At 43.6% G+C, this 20,693-nt stretch overlaps 1 protein-coding gene across 1 annotated transcript; it reads left to right on the forward strand.

Annotated features, from left to right (window-relative positions):
* The first annotated feature begins 15,803 nt into the window (after positions 1 to 15,803).
* On the forward strand, positions 15,804 to 18,568 carry LOC143776879 (E3 ubiquitin/ISG15 ligase TRIM25-like). The gene has a single exon (XM_077266697.1). It carries the CDS (start codon positions 15,869 to 15,871, stop codon positions 17,498 to 17,500), a length of 1,632 nt encoding a protein of 543 aa, XP_077122812.1. The 5' UTR covers positions 15,804 to 15,868; the 3' UTR covers positions 17,501 to 18,568.
* Positions 18,569 to 20,693: the final 2,125 nt, after the last annotated feature.

The following is a 20,693-nucleotide window of genomic DNA, read 5'->3' on the forward strand; positions in this document are numbered from 1 at the left end:
AGAGCTATAAATTTTCCATATTTTGGTCCACAGAGTCATGTGAGGTCTTGTTTTTTGTGGGACGAGTTGACGTTTTTATTGGTAACGTTTTGGGCACGTCACATTTTTTGATCGCTTTTTATTCCGATTTTTGTGAGGCAGAATGACCAAAAACCAGCTATTCATGAATTTCTTTTGGGAGAGGCGTTTATACTGTTCCGCGTTTGGTAAAATTGATAAAGCAGTTTTATTCTTCGGGTCAGTACGATTACAGCGATACCTCATTTATATTATTTTTTAATGTTTTGGCGCTTTTATACGATAAAAACTATTTTATGGAAAAAATAATTATTTTTGCATCGCTTTATTCTCAGGACTATAACTTTTTTATTTTTTTGCTGATCATGCTGTATGGCGGCTCGTTATTTGCGGGACAAGATGACGCTTTCAGCGGTACCATGGTTATTTATATCTGTCTTTTTGATCGCGTGTTATTCCACTTTTTGTTCGGCGGTATGATAATAAAGCGTTGTTTTTTGCCTCGTTTTTTTTTTTTTTTCTTACGGTGTTTACTGAAGGGGTTAACTAGTGGACCAGTTTTATAGGTCGGGTCGTTACGGACACGGCGATACTAAATATGTGTACTTTTATTGTTTTGTTTTTTTTATTTAGATAAAGAAATGTATTTATGGGAATATTTATTTTTTATTTTTTCATTATTTTGGAATTTTTTTTTTTTTTTTTTACACATTTGGAAATTTTTTTTTTAACTTTTTTACTTTGCCCCAGGGGGGGACAATACAGATCGGTGATCTGCCAGTTTGCATAGCACTCTGACAGATCACCGATCTGCGAGAAGTGCAGGCTGCTTCACAGTGCCTGCTCTGAGCAGGCTTCTGTGAAGCCACCTCCCTCCCTGCAGGACCCGGATCCGCGGCCATCTTGGATCCGGGTCTGGAGCAGGCAGGGAGGGAGGTAAGACCCTCGCAGCAACGCGATCACATCGCGTTGCTGCGGGGGGCTCAGGGAAGCCCGCAGGGAGCCCCCTCCCTGCGCGATGCTTCCCTGCACCGCCGGCACATCGCAATCATGTTTGATCGCGGTGTGCCGGGGGTTAATGTGCCGGGAGCGGTCCGTGACCGCTCCTGGCACATAGTGCCGGATGTCAGCTGCGATAGGCAGCTGACACCCGGCTGCGATCGGCTGCGCTCCGCCCGTGAGCGCCGCCGATCGCGCTGGACGTACTATCCCGTCGGCGGTCATACGGGCCCACCCCACCTCGACGGGATAGTACGTCGGATGTCAGGAAGGGGTTAAACATAGGGAAATGTTTAGAATTGAGAGTCCTCAGTGGTTGATACCTTTTAATGGCTAACTGAAAAGATGGTAACAAATTGCAAGCTTTCGAGACTACTCAGGTCTCTTCATCAGGCATAGACTAATACAAATTCTGAAGAACCACATATTTATGCACAACATAGTATATGTGATTCTTCAGAATTTGTATTAGTCTATGCCTGACGAAGAGACCTGAGTAGTCTCGAAAGCTTGCACTTTGTTACCATCTTTTCAGTTAGCCATTAAAAGGTATCAACCACTGAGGACTCTCAATTCTAAACATTTTTCTATCTACTGGCTAACACGGTACCAAGATATATATCTTTCCTGTAAACATGGAGATGTATTTTTTGATGATCCGTATCACAACTTAGTATTGTGCACACAATCAGGATGACAAATTACACGATATCTTGGAAAATATGGATATTAGACATGTTGCCAGCAAACTCACACAGAAATAGTCAGAGGCTGCAATACCACAGAGAAAATGCAGGAGATCCTGCTTAATATTAGACCACAGTAGAGCAGAGGAAAGTTAATACAGATGTAGGTAATTAATATGAATGATCCTTAATAAAGTGCATAAAGTCTAAGGTGCTGCAAAAAAGTGTGCATCAAAATAAAGGAACCAAATAGTAGTAAGAACTTACATGTGCTGAGCAGGGTATGTGGGATCTCCCACCGCCCCAACGCACATTTCTTGAGATGACTTTTTCAGGAAGATGGAAAGATAGTGGCAAAGGATCCTTAGGGCCTATTTATACAGGTTGATAATTGGGAACGTGTGTGCCAATCGATGCTCGTTTCATGATTATTAAACAGGTCGGCAGTCATCTGACTAATGAGCAAAACACTCGTTCATCAGGTGAGATGACTTTTCAGCAAGCTTACAAATTATCATGCTCGGCAGCACATTGTACTGAGTCAAGAGGAGATGTTCCATGCATATAGTAGTGTGGTTGGCTTTAAACACGTTTAACAAACGACTGCGCATTGGCTTACATATTGCAGATTGGAGGGCATTTAAAGGCCGTTGTCGGACCATCTACATGGCCCCTTAAAAGGGAAGTCTGCTGCTATGAATCTAGACTCGGGGCTACTTGCACTACTGAAGACATTGGTGCCCCTAGACTTTCTGGTGCCTGAGGTGAACAGTGAAGTATTACCTCATTACCAGATTAGAGGAGATGGAATCTAGTTTCAACCTAGGGTAAAGGTACCGTCACACTAAGCGACGCTGCAGCGATAGCGACAACGATGCCGATCGCTGCAGCGTCGCTGTTTGATCACTGGAGAGCTGTCACACAGACCGCTCTCCAGCGACCAACGATGCCGAGGTCCCCGGGTAACCAGGGTAAACATCGGGTTGCTAAGCGCAGGGCCGCGCTTAGTAACCCGATGTTTACCCTGGTTACCAGCGTAAAATGTAAAAAAAACAAACAGTACATACTTACATTCGCATCCCCCGGCGTCCGCTTCCCACACTGACTGAGCGCCGGCAGTAGCAGGGCACAGCGGTGAACAGCGGTGACGTCACCGCTGTGCTTTCACTTTCACTTTGCGGCGCTCAGTCAGTGTGGGAAGCAGACGGCAGGGGACGCGAATGTGAGTATGTACTGTTTGTTTTTTTTTACATTTTACGCTGGTAACCAGGGTAAACATCGGGTTACTAAGCGCGGTCCTGCGCTTAGTAACCCGATGTTTACCCTGGTTACCAGTGTAAAATATCGCTGGTATCGTTGCTTTTGCTGTCAAACACAACAATACACGGCGATCGGACGACCAAATAAAGTTCTGAACTTTATTCAGCGACCAGCGACATCACAGCAGGATCCTGATCGCTGCTGCGTGTCAAACTAAACGATATCGCTAGCGAGGACGCTGCAACGTCACGGATAGCGATATCGTTTAGTGTGACGGTACCTTTACTCACAGCCCAACACTGATTTACTGTCAAATGTTCTGAGGCCTAATTTCCATTACAATCTTTGGAGAAGGTAGAAGACCTCATAATAAGGGACAGATTGGCACCAAATAGGGGTCTCGGCATTATGCAGCGTGGCTGACTGCTCTACGGTCTTCTACTGGGGGCTTACAGATAACTGTTTGCCAACTAGTGACCTTGGACTGTGCTTCACTGGTGTGCAATGTAATTGTTAGGTGCAGACTATGCAACTGCAGCCAAGAATAGTACTCAAAATAGTGGTGCAGCATTATAACTATAGCCATTTCCTCACCAACTAATGGTTGGCCGGCCTCTGAGATATACCACATTGGCCGTTAACTGACCAACTACCATAACAACAAGACCAACTTATCAACTGTCCCCAGACAGACTGTGCCATCTAAATTCTGTTCTGAAGATCACTTTACATCAATCTTTTTTTTCATACACATATCTTTGCCTAATTTTTAAACCTGGCCCAAACACATGTTTTATTTTTTCCCACCTCATGTTGTCTTTTTGCTCAGAACCACATTTAAGAAGTTTATTAACCCTTCAGGTGATTCTCAGGAATTAAAGCAATGTGGAAGGAAAGAATAAACATTTTAGTTTTTCCCACAAAAATGTTAGTTTAGCTCAAAATTTTGCATGTTCACAAGGGTCAAAGGAGAAAATGGACCATAAAATTTGTTATGCAGTTGCTCCTGAGTACGCTGATTCCCCATATGTGGGGAAAACTACTGTTTAAGAGTATGGCAGGGCTCGGAAGGGAAGAAGCACCATTTGACTTTCGGAACACAAAATTGGAATAGATAGCAGACACCATGTCACATTTGGAGAGTCCCTGATGTGTCTAAACAGTGGCAAACCACCACAAGTAACATCATTTTGGAAACTAGACCCCTCAGGGAATTTATCTAGATAAAAATAAAAAAATTACATTTTTACCACAAAATAGTTTTTTTGCTTCAAATTTTGCATTTTCACAAGGATAACAGGCTAAATTGCACCCCACAAGTGACCAAATTTTGGAAACTACACTTTCAGGGAACTTATCTAGATGTGTGGCGAGCACCTTGAACTCACAGGTGCTTCACAGAGTGTTATAACGTTAAGACTTAAAAATAAAAATAAAAAATTCCCACAAAAATGTTGATTTTGTCCAAAAAATTTTATTTTCACAATAGTAACAGGAGAAAATGGATCATACACTTTCTTTTGCAATGTCTCCTGAGTACGCCGAAACCCCATATATGGTGGAAAACTACTGTATGGACACACGGCAAGGCTCGGAAAGGGAAGGAGCACCAATTAAATTCTGGAGCTCAATTTTGGCTGGAATAGATTGTGAATGCCGTGTTACATTTGAAGAAACCCTGACATGCCAAAAAAGCAGAAACCCCCACAAGTGACCCCAATTTGGAAACTACACCTCTCAATGAGTTCATCTAGGGTTGTAATAAGCATTTTTAATCTACAAAATTGTATAACATTAGGCAGAGTAAATGGAAAATTACCATTTTTTCCACTGAAATATTATTTTGGCCCCAAGTTTTTCATTTTGAAAAGGGGTAATAGTAGAAAATGAATGGTACAATTTGTTGCTCAAGTTCTTTTGAGTACATCGATACCCCATATGTGTTTGAAAGCTATATTTGAGGCATAGTGCACAGCTCAGAAGGGAAGGAGCACCATATTGGAGTACCTTTTGCTGCACTGGTTTGAGGGTACCATGTCACATTGGCAGAGTGCAAAGCTCAGAAGGGAAGAAGAACCATATTATAATGCTGATTTTACTGTCGTGGTTTGGAGCCATGACCCACTGGGAGAGCGTCTGGGGTGGCAGCACAGCAGAACCCTCCGTAAGTGACCCCATTTTACAAAGTACACCTCTCAATGAATCCATCTAGGGGTGCAGTGATCATATTGACACTACAGGTGGGTCACAGAATTTTATACCATTGGGAAGTGAAGAAAAAATAATTACATTGTACCATAACAATGTTGTTTTAGCCCCAAATTTTACAATTTCACAAGGAGACATGGATAAAAATGGCACCAAAATTTGCACAAATGTTCTGCTGAAAGTGGAAATACTCCATATGTGTCTGTACAGTGCGGCTTAACCACACAGCGAGACTCGGGAGGGACGGCGCTCTATTTGACAATTTATCGTAGAACAGTTTGCGGACTCCATATACAGAGCCCCTAAGTGCCAGAAAAGCACATTCCCCCTCAAGTGAACTCATTTTGTAGAATTTTTCTACAGGTGTAGTGAGTGACGATCTTGACTTCATAGGTATTTTTCAGAAACAAACAGCAGTGGATGTTGCAAAATGAAAATGGCAAGCTGCCATTGCATAGATAAGTTGTAGTGACCAATACATTATGCCCAACTCGTGCTTCTGGAGACATGCACCCATAAATTAAGCAGGCTTTTGCTGCTACAGAAATGGCAAACATGTGGATGTTAAATGTGGTTTAGGCACACTGGGGTTCAGAAGGGAGAGGTACATTTGAATTTGGAAGAGCAGACTTCACTGGATTTCATTTGCGGAGCAAGGAGCCATAGCTCTTTTCCAGAACCTTTGTGTGGAAGCCCCTATATTTCCATTGACTCCTGACGGACCTGATTGGGGACTTGCTTTTTTGTGGATTGAGTTGAAGCAATTATTAGGAACATTTTACAAAACATTTCGGATCACATTTATCCTGTGCTCTACGCTGAGCACTTACATCTCTGTTCCCATCCAAACCTACGAATGATGGGATTCAGATTAAACCCTGGACGGTTCCATACTATGGACTTCATCAGCCTCTGTTCAGCTGTGTCCTTCTTTTCAGATGGACTGCTTTTTCATGCACTCTTAAAAAGACGGACACTGCCGTATCAAAGGTCAGACGGCGTCCACAGCGTCTCCATCTTTATATATGGAATTTTCAGCCATGGATTCCTCCTGAATCACATATTTCAGAGATTTACACGTAAACTCCAGTGTCAGAGCTCAGTGTAGACAGCAGGATAAATTTTAGCCGGTCAGGGGCAGATTAAGAATAGCCATGGCCTCGGGTTTAGAATGCGTAGCCCCCCACCCTGATGTATCACGTGACATTGTCTCCTTTGATAAAACATGTGATAGCCTGATAGGTCATATGAGTAACAATCGGATGCTCTGGTAGATATCTGTACATGGAAAACGTAAGAGATAGCGGCACGCTATGCACACCATGCAAATTTTTCCCTTATGTACAGCACTATACATAACATAGCACTATACAAAATAGAGCTTTTTTTAATTTTATTATTTTTAAAGTATTTTTATAATTTATTTTTTTTGCTTAGTCCCTCTATATGACTTTAACTTTAATTAGTCTGATCCTTGGTATAATGCAATAGAATGCATTATACCTGTCAGTGCTGCATTGCCACAAGCCTCTTACACCATGCTCTAAGCATGGTCTAAGAGGCTTGCGGTAGCTGGGTGAAGGATGTGGTCAGTATGACCTCTCATTGCGATGGCAACGATAACATCGCAGGGGCGCCAATCTGAATGGACAAGCAGCACCCCTCCCTGTCGCAGCCTCCTAAATGCTGGATTGATATCGATCACAGCATTTAGAGGGTTAAATGGCCCCGAGGTTGTGCGGGCCCTGCACCTGGCCGTGACAGAGGAAGGTCAGCTCTGAGTTTATTCCATAGTTTTGCAATCAATTTACAGTACAGACCAAAAATTTTGACACACCTTCTCATTTAAAGATTTTTCTGTATTTTCATGACTATGAAAATTGTACATTCACACTGAAGGCATCAAAACTATGAATTAACACATGTGGAATTATAAACTTAACAAAAAAGTGTGAAACAACTGAAATTATGTCTTATATTCTGTTGTGAACTCTGTTTTTGGGCTCCCTCTAGTGGTCACGAGCGGTACTGTGTAGTGCTGTCTTTCTGCAGGTTGGCTGGCATCAGCTGTCTCGTTATCCTGGGTTAGTTTCCTATTTAGCTCACCTGGATACTCAGTTCCTTGCCTGCTATCGATGTATTCAGTGCTCTTCAGATTCCTTGTGACTACCTTGCTCCCAGTCTCTCCAAGACAAGCTAAGTTTTTGTTGTTAATTTTTTGATCATCAGTTTTCATCATGTTTTTGTCCAGCTTTGCTAAAATGTGATTTCCTCGCTTGCTGGTTGCTCTAGGGGACTGAGTTTCTCCCCCCACACCGTTAGTTGGTGTGGGGGTTCTTGAAATCTCAGCGTGGATATTTTGTAAGGGTTTTTTACTGACCGCATAGATCCCTTTTCTATTTTCTGCTATCTAGTATTAGTGGGCCTCATTTGCTGAATCTGCTTTCACCCCTATGTATGTGCCCTCCTCTTACCTCACCGTTATTATTTGTTGGGGGCTTCTATATCTTTGGGGATTATTTCTCTGGAGGCAAGTGAGGTCTTTCTTTCTCTCTAGGGGTAGTTAGTTCCTCAGGCTGGCTCGAGACGTCTAGGATTTTAGGCACGTTCACCGGCTACCTCTAGTGTGTTTGGATAGGTTCAGATTTGCGGTCAGTCCAGTTTACCACCTCCCTAGAGCTTGTCCTATGTTTTGTTACTTAGCTGAGTAATTTGTGATCCTCAACCACTAAGGATCATAACAATATTCTGGGTTCTTCAAAGTAGCCACCTTTTGCTTTGATGACTACTTTGCACACTTTACACTTCTCACCTAGCCAAATCAGTTCTCATGCTTCGCACTGACGAGGGCCAACAGCCCAAAACACCGTGTCTGCGAATTGAGATACTGATTTGGCTTTTATCCTAAGTCATATTGCACGACTCGTTAAAGGGTTGATTGTGACTTGTAGGATCGCTACTTCCAATAGGTGGCGCTATAGAGTTAAGTCCTATGTTTTGTTACTTAGCTGAGTAATTTGTGATCCTCAACCACTAAGGATCATAACAGTATAGCAGGCCAAAAAGTGTTTAATGCATCGCTGAAGTGGGATAAAGAGAAGACCTGAGTACATTTTTTTTTCCCGCTCTTCCTTGTTGCAGTCTGTCTGGCTTCTTTCATCCCCTTGAACTCTGAGTGGTTTTGGGCTCAGCTGCAGACATGGATATTCAGACTCTGACTTCTACTGTGGATCATCTTACTGCAAGGGTGCAAAGCATTCAGGATTTTGTTATTCATAGCCCTATGTCAGAACCTAAAATACCCATTCCTGAGTTGTTTTCTGGAGATAGATCTCGGTTTCTAAATTTTAAGAATAATTGTAAGTTATTTCTATCTCTGAGACCTTCTGGTGATTCCGCTCAGCAAGTTAAAATTGTTATCTCCTTGTTGCGTGGCGACCCTCAGGATTGGGCTTTCTCCCTGGCACCAGGAGATCCTGCATTGCTGAATGTAGATGCATTTTTTCTGGTGCTTGGACTGCTTTATGAGGAACCAAATCTTGAGAATCAGGCAGAAAAAGCTTTGCTGGCTATCTCTCAAGGTCAAGATGAAGCAGAGTTGTATTGTCAAAAATTTCGGAAATGGTCGGTGCTTACTCAATGGAATGAGTGTGCCCTGGCTGCAAATTTCAGAGAAGGTCTTTCTGAAGCCATTAAGAATGTTATGGTGGGGTTTCCCACCCCTACAAGTCTGAGTGATTCTATGGCCTTAGCCATTCAGGTTGATCGGCGTTTGCGGGAGCGCAAATCTGCTCATCCTTTGGCGGTGTTTTCTGAACAGAGACCTGAGTCTATGCAATGTGACAGAACTCTAACCAGAATTGAGAGACAAAGTCATAGACGTCAAAATGGGTTGTGTTTTTACTGTGGTGATTCTACTCATGTTATCTCAGCATGCTCTAAACGCTTAGAAAAAAATCGCTAGACCTGTCACCATTGGTACTATACAGCCTAAATTTATTTTGTCTGTTACTTTGATTTGTTCTTTATCGTCCTACTCGGTTATGGCTTTTGTGGATTCGGGTGCTGCCCTGAATCTGATGGATTTGTCGTTTGCCAGGCGCTGTGGTTTTGTCCTGGAGCCTTTGGAATTTCCTATTCCTCTGAGGGGAATTGATGCTACGCCATTGGCTGAGAATAAGCCTCAGTATTGGACGCAAATGACCATGTGCATGACTCCCGTACATCAGGAGGTGATTCGCTTTCTTGTTCTGGATAATTTGCATGATGTGGTCGTTTTGGGTCTGCCATGGCTGCAGGCTCATAATCCAGTTTTAGATTGGAAAGCTATGTCTGTGTCAAGTTGGGGTTGTCAGGGAATTCATGGCGATACTCCGTTGGTGTCTATTGCTTCTTCCACTCCTTCTGAGGTCCCTGAGTTTTTGTCTGACTACCAGGATGTATTTGATGAGCCCAGGTCCAGTGCCCTACCTCCTCATAGGGATTGTGACTGTGCTATAAATTTAATTCCTGGTAGTAAATTCCCTAAGGGACGACTTTTTAATTTGTCTGTACCAGAGCATGCCGCGATGCGGAGTTACATAAAGGAGTCTTTGGAGAAGGGACATATTCGCCCTTCCTCTTCCCCTCTTGGTGCAGGATTTTTTTTTTTGTGGCCAAAAAGGACGGTTCTTTGAGACCTTGTATAGATTATCGTCTTCTGAATAAAATCACGGTCAAATTTCAGTATCCTTTGCCACTATTGTCTGATTTGTTTGCTCGGATTAAGGGTGCCAGTTGTTTCACCAAGATAGATCTCCGTGGTGCGTATAATCTTGTGCGCATTAAGCAGGGAGATGAATGGAAAACAGCATTTAATACGCCCGAAGGCCATTTTGAGTACTTGGTGATGCCTTTTGGACTCTCTAATGCCCCTTCTGTGTTTCAGTCCTTGATGCATGACATCTTCCGAGAATATCTGGATAAATTTATGATTGTTTATCTGGATGACATTTTGGTCTTTTCTGATGATTGGGAGTCCCATGTGAAGCAGGTCAGGATGGTGTTTCAGGTCCTGCGTGCTAATGCTTTATTTGTGAAGGGCTCAAAATGCCTCTTCGGAGTACAGAAGGTCTCCTTTTTGGGTTTTATTTTTTCTACTTCTACTGTGGAGATGGACCCAGTCAAGGTCCAGGCCATTCATGACTGGACTCAGCCCACGTCTGTTAAGAGTCTTCAGAAGTTCTTGGGTTTTGCTAATTTTTACCGTCGTTTCATCGCTGATTTTTCTAGCGTGGTTAAACCTTTGACGGATTTGACCAAGAAGGGTTCTGATGTGACTAATTGGTCTCCTGCGGCCGTGGAGGCCTTTCGGGAGCTGAAGCACCGGTTTTCTTCAGCTCCAGTCTTATGTCAGCCAGATGTCTCTCTTCCCTTCCAGGTCGAGGTTGATGCTTCTGAGATTGGAGCAGGGGCTGTTTTGTCGCAGAGAAGCTCTGATGGCTCTGTGATGAAGCCATGTGCTTTCTTTTCAAGAAAATTTTCGCCTGCCGAGCGGAATTATGATGTTGGTAATCGGGAGTTTTTGGCTATGAAGTGGGCATTTGAGGAGTGGCGACATTGGCTCGAAGGAGCTAAACATCGTGTGGTGGTCTTGACTGATCACAAAAATCTGATTTACCTCGAATCTGCCAAGCGCCTGAATCCTAGACAGGCTCGTTGGTTGTTGTTTTTCTCCCGTTTCAACTTCGTGGTCTCATACCTCCCTGGTTCGAAGAACGGGAAAGCTGATGCACTTTCTAGGAGTTTTGTGCCTGACTCTCCGGGAGTTTCTGAGCGGGCTGGTATTCTCAGAGAGTGAATGATTTTGTCTGCCATTTCCCCAGATTTGCGACAAGTGCTGCAGAAATTTCAGGCGGATAGACCTGACCGTTGTCCACCAGAGAGACTGTTTGTCCCGCATAGATGGACCAGCAGAGTTATTTCCGAGGTTCATTCTTCGGTGTTGGCGGGTCATCCTGGGATTTTTGGTACCAGAGATTTGGTGGCTAGGTCCTTCTGGTGGACTTCCTTGTCGCGGGATGTGCGTTCCTTTGTGCAGTCTTGTGGGATTTGTGCTCGGGCTAAGCCTTGCTATTCTCGTGCCAGCGGTTTGGTTTTGCCTTTGCCTGTCCCGAAAAGGCCTTGGACGCACATTTCCATGGATTTTATTTCGGATCTTCCAGTATCTCAGAAAATGTCTGTCATCTGGGTGGTGTGTGACCGTTTTTCCAAAATGGTCCATTTGGTGCCCTTGCCTAAGTTGCCTTCCTCCTCCGATTTGGTTCCTCTATTTTTTCAGAATGTGGTTCGCTTGCACGGCATTCCTGAAAATATTGTGTCTGATAGAGGATCCCAGTTTGTGTCCAGGTTTTGGCGGATTTTTTGTGCTAAGATGGGCATTGATTTGTCTTTTTCGTCGGCCTTCCATCCTCAGACTAATGGCCAAACCGAGCGAACTAATCAGACGTTGGAAACTTATTTAGGCTATGTTCACACGATGCGGTTTTTGCTGCGGATCCGCAGCGGAATTGCAGCTGCGGATCCGCAGCAGTTTTCCATGCAGGGTACAGTACAATGTTACCCTATGGAAAACAAAAACCGCTGTGCCGACGATCCTTTTTTTCGCAGTCAAATCCGCGTGGATTTGCCTGCAGAAAAAAAGAAGTACCATGTCAATTCTTTCTGCGGATTCCGCTGCGGGTTTCCAACAGCACTAATAGGAAACTGCAGTTGGAAACCCGCAGTGGAATCCGCAGTAGAAAAAGGACACAAATCCGCGGTGAAAAGCACCGCGGTTTTCACTGCGGATTTTCCCAAAAAAGGACCTGAAAAATACGCAGTGAAAAAAGGATCGTGTGAACAAGCCCTTAAGATGTTTTGTTTCTGCTGATCAGGATGATTGGGTGACTTTTTTGCCATTGGCCGAGTTTGCCCTTAATAATCGGGCTAGTTCTGCTACTTTGGTTTCGCCTTTTTTCTGCAATTCTGGTTTCCATCCTCGTTTTTCCTCGGGTCAGGTTGAGCCTTCTGACTGTCCTGGGGTGGATTCTGTGGTGGATAGGTTGCAGCAGATTTGGAACCATGTGGTGGACAATTTGAAGTTGTCACAGGAGAAGGCTCAGCGCTTTGACAAACGCCGCCGAGGTGTGGGTCCCCGACTTCGTGTTGGGGATTTGGTGTGGCTGTCTTCTCGGTATGTTCCTATGAAGGTCTCCTCTCCTAAATTCAAGCCTCGCTTCATCGGTCCTTATAAGATCTTGGAAATCCTTAACCCGTGTCTTTTCGTTTGGACCTCCCAGCATCGTTTGCCATTCACAATGTGTTCCATAGGTCTTTGTTGCGGAGGTATGTGGTACCTGTGGTTCCGTCTGTTGAGCCTCCTGCTCCGGTGCTGGTCGAGGGCGAATTGGAGTATGTGGTGGAGAAGATTTTGGATTCTCGCATCTCTAGACGGAGGCTTCAGTATTTGGTTAAGTGGAAGGGCTATGGTCAGGAGGATAATTCCTGGGTTGTCGCCTCTGATGTTCATGCGGCCGATTTGGTTCGTGCCTTCCACGCGGCTCATCCTGATCGCCCTGGGGGTCTTGGTGAGGGTTCGGTGACCCCTCCTCAAGGGGGGGGGTACTGTTGTGAACTCTGTTTTTGGGCTCCCTCTAGTGGTCACGAGCGGTACTGTGTAGTGCTGTCTTTCTGCAGGTTGGCTGGCATCAGCTGTCTCGTTATCCTGGGTTAGTTTCCTATTTAGCTCACCTGGATACTCAGTTCCTTGCCTGCTATCGATGTATTCAGTGCTCTTCAGATTCCTTGTGACTACCTTGCTCCCAGTCTCTCCAAGACAAGCTAAGTTTTTGTTGTTCATTTTTTGATCATCAGTTTTCATCATGTTTTTGTCCAGCTTTGCTAAAATGTGATTTCCTCACTTGCTGGTTGCTCTAGGGGACTGAGTTTCTCCCCCCACACCGTTAGTTGGTGTGGGGGTTCTTGAAATCTCAGCGTGGATATTTTGTAAGGGTTTTTTACTGACCGCATAGATCCCTTTTCTATTTTCTGCTATCTAGTATTAGTGGGCCTCATTTGCTGAATCTGCTTTCACCCCTATGTATGTGCCCTCCTCTTACCTCACCGTTATTATTTGTTGGGGGCTTCTATATCTTTGGGGATTATTTCTCTGGAGGCAAGTGAGGTCTTTCTTTCTCTCTAGGGGTAGTTAGTTCCTCAGGCTGGCTCGAGACGTCTAGGATTTTAGGCACGTTCACCGGCTACCTCTAGTGTGTTTGGATAGGTTCAGATTTGCGGTCAGTCCAGTTTACCACCTCCCTAGAGCTTGTCCTATGTTTTGTTACTTAGCTGAGTAATTTGTGATCCTCAACCACTAAGGATCATAACAATATTCTGGGTTCTTCAAAGTAGCCACCTTTTGCTTTGATGACTACTTTGCACACTTTACACTTCTCACCTAGCCAAATCAGTTCTCATGCTTCGCACTGACGAGGGCCAACAGCCCAAAACACCGTGTCTGCGAATTGAGATACTGATTTGGCTTTTATCCTAAGTCATATTGCACGACTCGTTAAAGGGTTGATTGTGACTTGTAGGATCGCTACTTCCAATAGGTGGCGCTATAGAGTTAAGTCCTCTTTTTTTCAGCAGAGGCAATTTGCATATTTAAATTCCCAGAGGAGCATTGCACGGCGAATAAGCCTCTTTACCTTGACAAGCCAGCTGGTATGTCACTCTCCATAAGGAGAAACGTTACCCCTTAGACCCCAGTCCAGAGCCTCTCACCTAGCCAAATCAGTTCTCATGCTTCGCACTGACGAGGGCCAACAGCCCTAAACACCGTGTCTGCGAATTGAGATACTGATTTGGCTTTTATCCTAAGTCATATTGCACGACTCGTTAAAGGGTTGATTGTGACTTGTAGGATTGCTACTTCCAATAGGTGGCGCTATAGTTAAGTCCTCTTTTTTTCAGCAGAGGCAATTTGCATATTTAAATTGCACACTTTTGGCATTCTCTTGATGAGCTTCAAGAGGTAGTCACCAGGAATGGTCTTCCAACAATCTTGAAGGAGTTCCCAGAGATGCTTAGCACTTTTTGGCCCTTTTGCCTTCACTCTGCAGTCCAGCTCACCCCAAACCATCTCGATTGGGTTCAGGTCTGGTGACTGTGGAGGCCAGGTCATCTGGCGTAGCACCCGATCACTCTCCTTCTTGGTCAAATAGCCCTTACACAGCCTGGAGGTGTGTTTGGGGTCATTGTACTGTTGTATAATAAATGATGGTCCAACTAAACGCAAACCGGATTGAATAGCATGCTGCTGCAAGATGCTGTGGTAGCCATGCTGGTTCAGTATGCCTTCAATTTTGAATAAATTCCCAACAGTGTCACCAGCAAAGCACCCTCACACCATCACACCTCCTCCTCCATGCTTCATGGTGGGAACCATGTAGAGTCCATCCGTTCACCTTTTCTGTGTCGCACAAAGACACGGTGGCTGGAACCAAAGATCTCAAATTTGGACTCATCAGACCAAAGCACAGATTTCCACTGGTTTAATGTCCATTCCTTGTGTTCTTTAGCCCAAACAAGTCTCTTCTGCTTGTTGCCTGTCCTTAGCAGTGGTTTCCTAGCAGCTATTTTACCATGAAGGCCTGCTGCACAAGTCTCCTCTTAACAGTTGTTGTAGAGATGTGTCTGCTGCTTGAACTCTGTGTGGTATTGACCTGGTCTGTAATCTGAGCTGCTGTTAACCTGCGATTTCTGAGGCTGGTGACTCAGATACACTTATCCTCAGGAGCAGAGGTGACTCTTGGTCTTCCTTTCCTGGGGCGGTCCTCATGTGAGCCAGTTTCTTTGTAGCGCTTGATGGTTTTTGCCACTGCCCTTGGGGACACTTTCAATGATTTCCCAATTTTTCGGACTGACTGACCTTCATTTCTTAAAATAATGATGGCCACTCGTTTTCATTTACTTTGCTGCTTTTTTATTGCCATAATACATATTCTAACAGTCTATTTAGTAGGACTATCAGCTGTGTATCCACCAGACTTCTGCACAACACAACTGATGGTCCCAACACCATTTATAAGGCAAGAAATGCCACTTATTAAACCTGACAGGGCACACCTGTGAAGTGAAAACCATTCCCGGTGACTACCTCTTGAAGCTCATCAAGAGAATGCCAAGAGTGTGCAAAGCAGTCATCAAAGCAAAAGGTGGCTACTTTGAAGAACCTAGAATATAAGAAATAATTTCAGTTGTTTCACACTTTTTTGTTAAGTATATAATTCCACATGTGTTAATAGTTTTGATGCCTTCAGTGTGGATGTACAATTTTCATAGCCATGAAAATACAGAAAAATCTTTAAATGAGGTGTGTCCAAACTTTTGGTCTGTACTGTATGTCATTTTGCGTGAACCCTTTCCCCAACATGACGTATATTTATCTAAAATTACGTGAAAGGGTTAATAAAAACATACAGGACCCATTAAAGGAAGTGATAAATTGCTGTAATTAGGGTCTTTGTCCCTACATCATGATTCTCTCAGCAGGGGTAGAAAAAATCTGGTGCCAGATTCCCTTCAAGAAGTTAAGTTAATGGGTGTAACTACAACATTGCTAAGTATTGAGTAATAGACACTTTCAGTTTCATTTCTTCCTTCTTCCATCAGCCATGGCGTCTGCTGATCTGAGAGATGAGCTGCTCTGCTCCATCTGTTTATCTATTTTTAAAGATCCTGTAATGCTGAGATGTGGACACAACTTCTGCCGGGTCTGTATTGGTCGTGTGCTGGATACACAGGACGGGTCTGGAGTTTATTCCTGTCCTGAATGCAGAGAAGAGTTTCAGGAGCGGCCGGTACTGATGAGGAACTTATATCTTCATAATGTCGCAGAACGTTTCCTGATTACTCAGCAAGAACAAGAGGAGATCTCCGGGATCTACTGCACTTACTGTGTGGACTCTCCTGTACCTGCTGTTAGGTCCTGTCTACACTGTGAGGCTTCTCTGTGTGATAAACACCTGAGAGCTCACAGCAAATCACCAGAACACGTCTTATCTGATCCCAGCACTTCTCTGGAGAAAAGGAAATGTTCTGTCCACAAGAAGATCCTGGAATATTACTGCACTGAGGACGCTGCTTGTATCTGTGTGTCCTGCAGTTTGATTGGGGAACATAATGGACATAAAATGGAGTCACTGGATGAGGCCTCAGGCAAGAAAAAGAAAAAATGGAGAAATGTTCTCCAGAAACTGATCACAAAGAAAGGGGAGACTGAGGAAAGAGTCCGGAGTCTGGAGGAGCGCAGGAGAAAAGCTCAAGAAAAAGCAGCTGGAGAAGCCGAGAGAGTCACTGCCCTGTGTACAGACATCAGGAGACGGGTGGACGACCTGGAGAAGAAGGTCCTGAGTGAGATCTCCAGGCAGGAAAAGGAAGAGTCACTGTCACTGTCTGCTCTGATCCATCAGCTGGAAATAAAGAAGGACGAGCTGTCCAGGAAGATGAGACACATTGAGGAGCTGTGTAACATGACGGATCCACTGACTGTCTTACAGGAACCAGACACCGGTGACTTGTGTGATCCTGAGGAGGAGGGAGGTGATGAGGACACAGGAGGACATGATAAACAGCCCCATGATGGAGATGACCTGGATGTGGCTGTGGTCTCACACACATTACACACATTATGTGACGTAATATCAGGTATAAGGAGCGGGATCTATGTGGAGGGTCCTGCAGACATATTACTGGATGTAACCACAGCTGCTAATAATGTCCTTATATCAGACGACCTGAAAACTGCAACCTGGACAAGAAAGGAGCAGAAACGTCCAGAAACAGCAGAGAGATTCCAGTATTATCAGGTGATGAGCAGGAGAGGATTTACCTCAGGACGACATTACTGGGATGTGGAGGGCAGTAGATCAGGGGATTGGAGGGTGGGGATGTGTTATCCCAGTATAGACAGGAGGGGAGATCAGTCACTGATTGGATATAATAACAAGTCCTGGAGTTTGGGGAGATATTATAATAATCAGTATTCAGTGAGACATGACAGTAAAGAGATCCGGTTACCTGACAAGATCTCCAGTGATAGAGTCAGGATATGTCTGGATTATGAGGTCGGGCAGTTGTCCTTTTATGAGCTGTGTGACCCCATCAGACACTTACACACCTTCACTGCCACCTTCTCCGAGCCCCTTCATGCTGCATTACGTGTATTTGAGGTACAACTTGGTAGGTGCTACATAGATAGCTCATTGAAGATAATAGCATACGAGAAATATAACACGAGAAAGTGACTTTTTTATAGTAAGCATTTTTACGATTTTCAATGTATTGTCTGAATACAAAAAATTGAGTTTATGCTTTGGCCGCGGAGCCTCAGTGAGACTGACTTACTGTTCTCCTTTTCAGCAGTCAATAAACCATCACAGACAGGATTACAATAAAGGTAACAGATGATACAGGATTCATGGTTGATAATAGGTGATGGACACAGCTGTAGACCTCTCTGCACAATGACCCCTGCACAGGTCACAGAGCACGATCACATTGCTCCTATAAAAGTCAATACGTGACCTCCAGACCACAATTTCCTGTATCCAATGTACATTAATATCTCGATTTAATTAGCTATAAATTATAGGCTAAAATTATACATTCTCTAAGTCATAACTCCCACGGTGATCAACTGATTGCTACATTGACTTTCTCTTAGAAAAGGGTTGTCTTCTTGGGCCGAAGAGTGTACATGAGTATTTGCCGTTATAATAACACTGATTTCTGCTGATTGAGTTTGATGGTTTATCAATGATATTATTTCTGCTTTATTAAAAAAAATGTCTAAAAATAAAAGAAACCGCTATATAATTCACAATATAACTATATACGCATTGATTATTAATATATTAATATATTGGGGTTTTTTTTGCTTTTTTTGTACATTTCCCACTTGAATATTTGATTTTGGAAAAGCTGGTTGACCACTCAACTGCTTTTAGAAATATGGTGTAGTACTCCTGATAAGCTATATCCCTCACCTCATGTACAGGGCATTGCTTTAGCTTAGGTATCCATGGTTATGACGACTAGCAACTGACTGTCACTATATGAGTGGTAGTAACTATGGATACCTAAGCTACTGCAATGCCCTGCACGTGGTGTAAGCGACATAGCTAATCAGGTGAATTATACTACATTTCAAATGGAAAGTATTTGTTAATATTGTTATTATTACACCTACTACATATTGGTATAGCGTCTTGGAGATGGGAATACCCCTTTAAGGCATATGCCAGATTATATCTCGATGTTAGATTATCCCTTTGTCAAATGTTTGCATACAATTATGCTCATAAAGGTAATAAAAAGCTGAATAGTTGGAGTTAGTGGTATAATGAGTGACAGCCTAATGACAGCTGATACATTTATGATTGCTGGGACCACCCTAAAAAATACTAGTATGGATGTCTAGTGAGAAGGTGTAATGTGTGGACACTACTAAAAAGCCTACAGGACTCGTGAAAACCGCGGGACTGTGTTATAGTGTTCGTGGTGCCCCCAGAAGTAATAAGGAAGATTGTTTAAATTGATCCTAATCTTTAAAGGAGTTGTCCATAATGCAAAAATCTAGAAACTGCTATTACCACTCAACCCCTATTACTTCAATTCTGCAAAACACGACAGGACAAGAGAGAAGTCAATCTTTCCAAGAAAAGCAGAACCTTTTCTTCAAATTTTAGACATTCCTTGTAAAGAAGACCTGTCACTTGCCATAAACATGTTGGCTTTTTTTCCCTTTAACTTAATATTTTGTTGCGCCACCTTTTGCTGCGATTACAGATGCAGTCTCTTGGGGTATGTCTCTATCAGTTTTGTACATCGAGACTGAAATTCTTGCCCATTCTTCCTTGGCAAACAGCTCGAGCTCAGTGAGGTTTGATGGAGATCGTTTGTGAACAGCAGTTTTCAGCTCTTTCCACAGATTCTCGATTGGATTGAGGTCTGGACTTTGACTTGGCCATTCTAACACCTGGATACGTTTATTTGTGAACCATTCCAGTGTGGATTTTGCTTTATGTTAGGGATCATTGTCTTGTTGGAAGACAAATCTCCGTCCCAGTCTCGGGTCTTTTGCAGACTCCCAACAGGTTTTCTTCAAGAATGGTCCTGTATTTGGCTCTATCCATCTTCCCATCAATTTTAACCATCTTCCCTGTCCCTGCTGAAGAAAAGCAGGCCCAAACCATGATGCTGCCACCACCATGTTTGACAGTGGGGATGGTTTGTTCAGGGTGATGAGCTGTGTTGCCTTTTCGCCAAACATATCGTTTGGCATTGTTGCCGAAAAGTTCGATTTTGGGTTCATTTGACCAGAGCACCTTCTTCCACATGTTTGGTGTGTCTCCCAGGTGGCTTGTTGACAAAAAAAAACACAAAAAAACACTAGTACACAGGCAAAAGTGCTTACCTGTCACGGCCTCTGAACAATTGCACTATGAAGGTGCAGCGGACCCAAGTTAAGATGACAACTACACAGGTGCAGTAATACCGATGAGGCGGCAAATACTGTATTACGATATCTATAACTCTGTATGTAACCCCTTTCTCATGTACAGCACCATGGAATTAATGGTGCTATATAAATAAATAATAATAATAATACTGCACCTGTGTAGTTGCCATCTTAACTTGGGTCCGCTGCACCTTGATAGTGCAATTGTTCAGAGGCCGTGACAGGTAAGCACCTTTGCCTGTGTACTGGTGTTTTTTGTCTATAGTTAGTGGAGGTTTTTCCTCTTATGGTGTTTTTTGTTGTTAGATCAGGTGGCTTGTTACAAACCTTAAACAACACTTTTTATGGCTATCTTTGAGAAATGGCTTTCTTCTTGCCACTCTTCCATAAAGGCCAGATTTGTGCAGTGTACGACTGATTGTTGTCCTATGACTGTCCCAACTCAGCTGTAGATCTCTGCAGTTGATCCAGAGTGATCATGGGCCTCTTGGCTGCATCTCTGAACAGTCTTCTCCTGGTTTGAGATGAAAATTTAGAGGGATGGCTGGGTCTTGGTAGATTTGCAGTGGTATGATACTCCTTCCATTTCAATATGATCGCTTGCACAGTGCTCCTTGGGATGTTTAACGTTTTGGAAATAATTTTGTTTCCAAATCTGGCTTTAAACTTCTCCACAACAGTATCACGCACCTGCCTGTTGTGTTCCTTGGTCTTCATGATGCTCTCTGTGCTTCAAACAGAACCCTGAGACTATCACAGAGCAGGTGCATTTATACGGAGACTTGATTACACACAGGTGGATTCTATTTATCATTAGTGATGAGCGAATATACTCGTTACTCGAGATTTCCCAAGCACGCTCGGGGGTTCTCCGAGTATTTATGACTGCTTGGAGATTTCGTTTTCTTTGCCTCAGCTGGATGATTTACTGCTGTTAGCCTGCCTGAGTACATGTGGGGGTTGCCTGGTTGCTAGGG

Source organism: Ranitomeya variabilis, chromosome 5 (assembly GCF_051348905.1).
Source record: "Ranitomeya variabilis isolate aRanVar5 chromosome 5, aRanVar5.hap1, whole genome shotgun sequence".
Taxonomy (NCBI): domain Eukaryota; kingdom Metazoa; phylum Chordata; class Amphibia; order Anura; family Dendrobatidae; genus Ranitomeya; species Ranitomeya variabilis.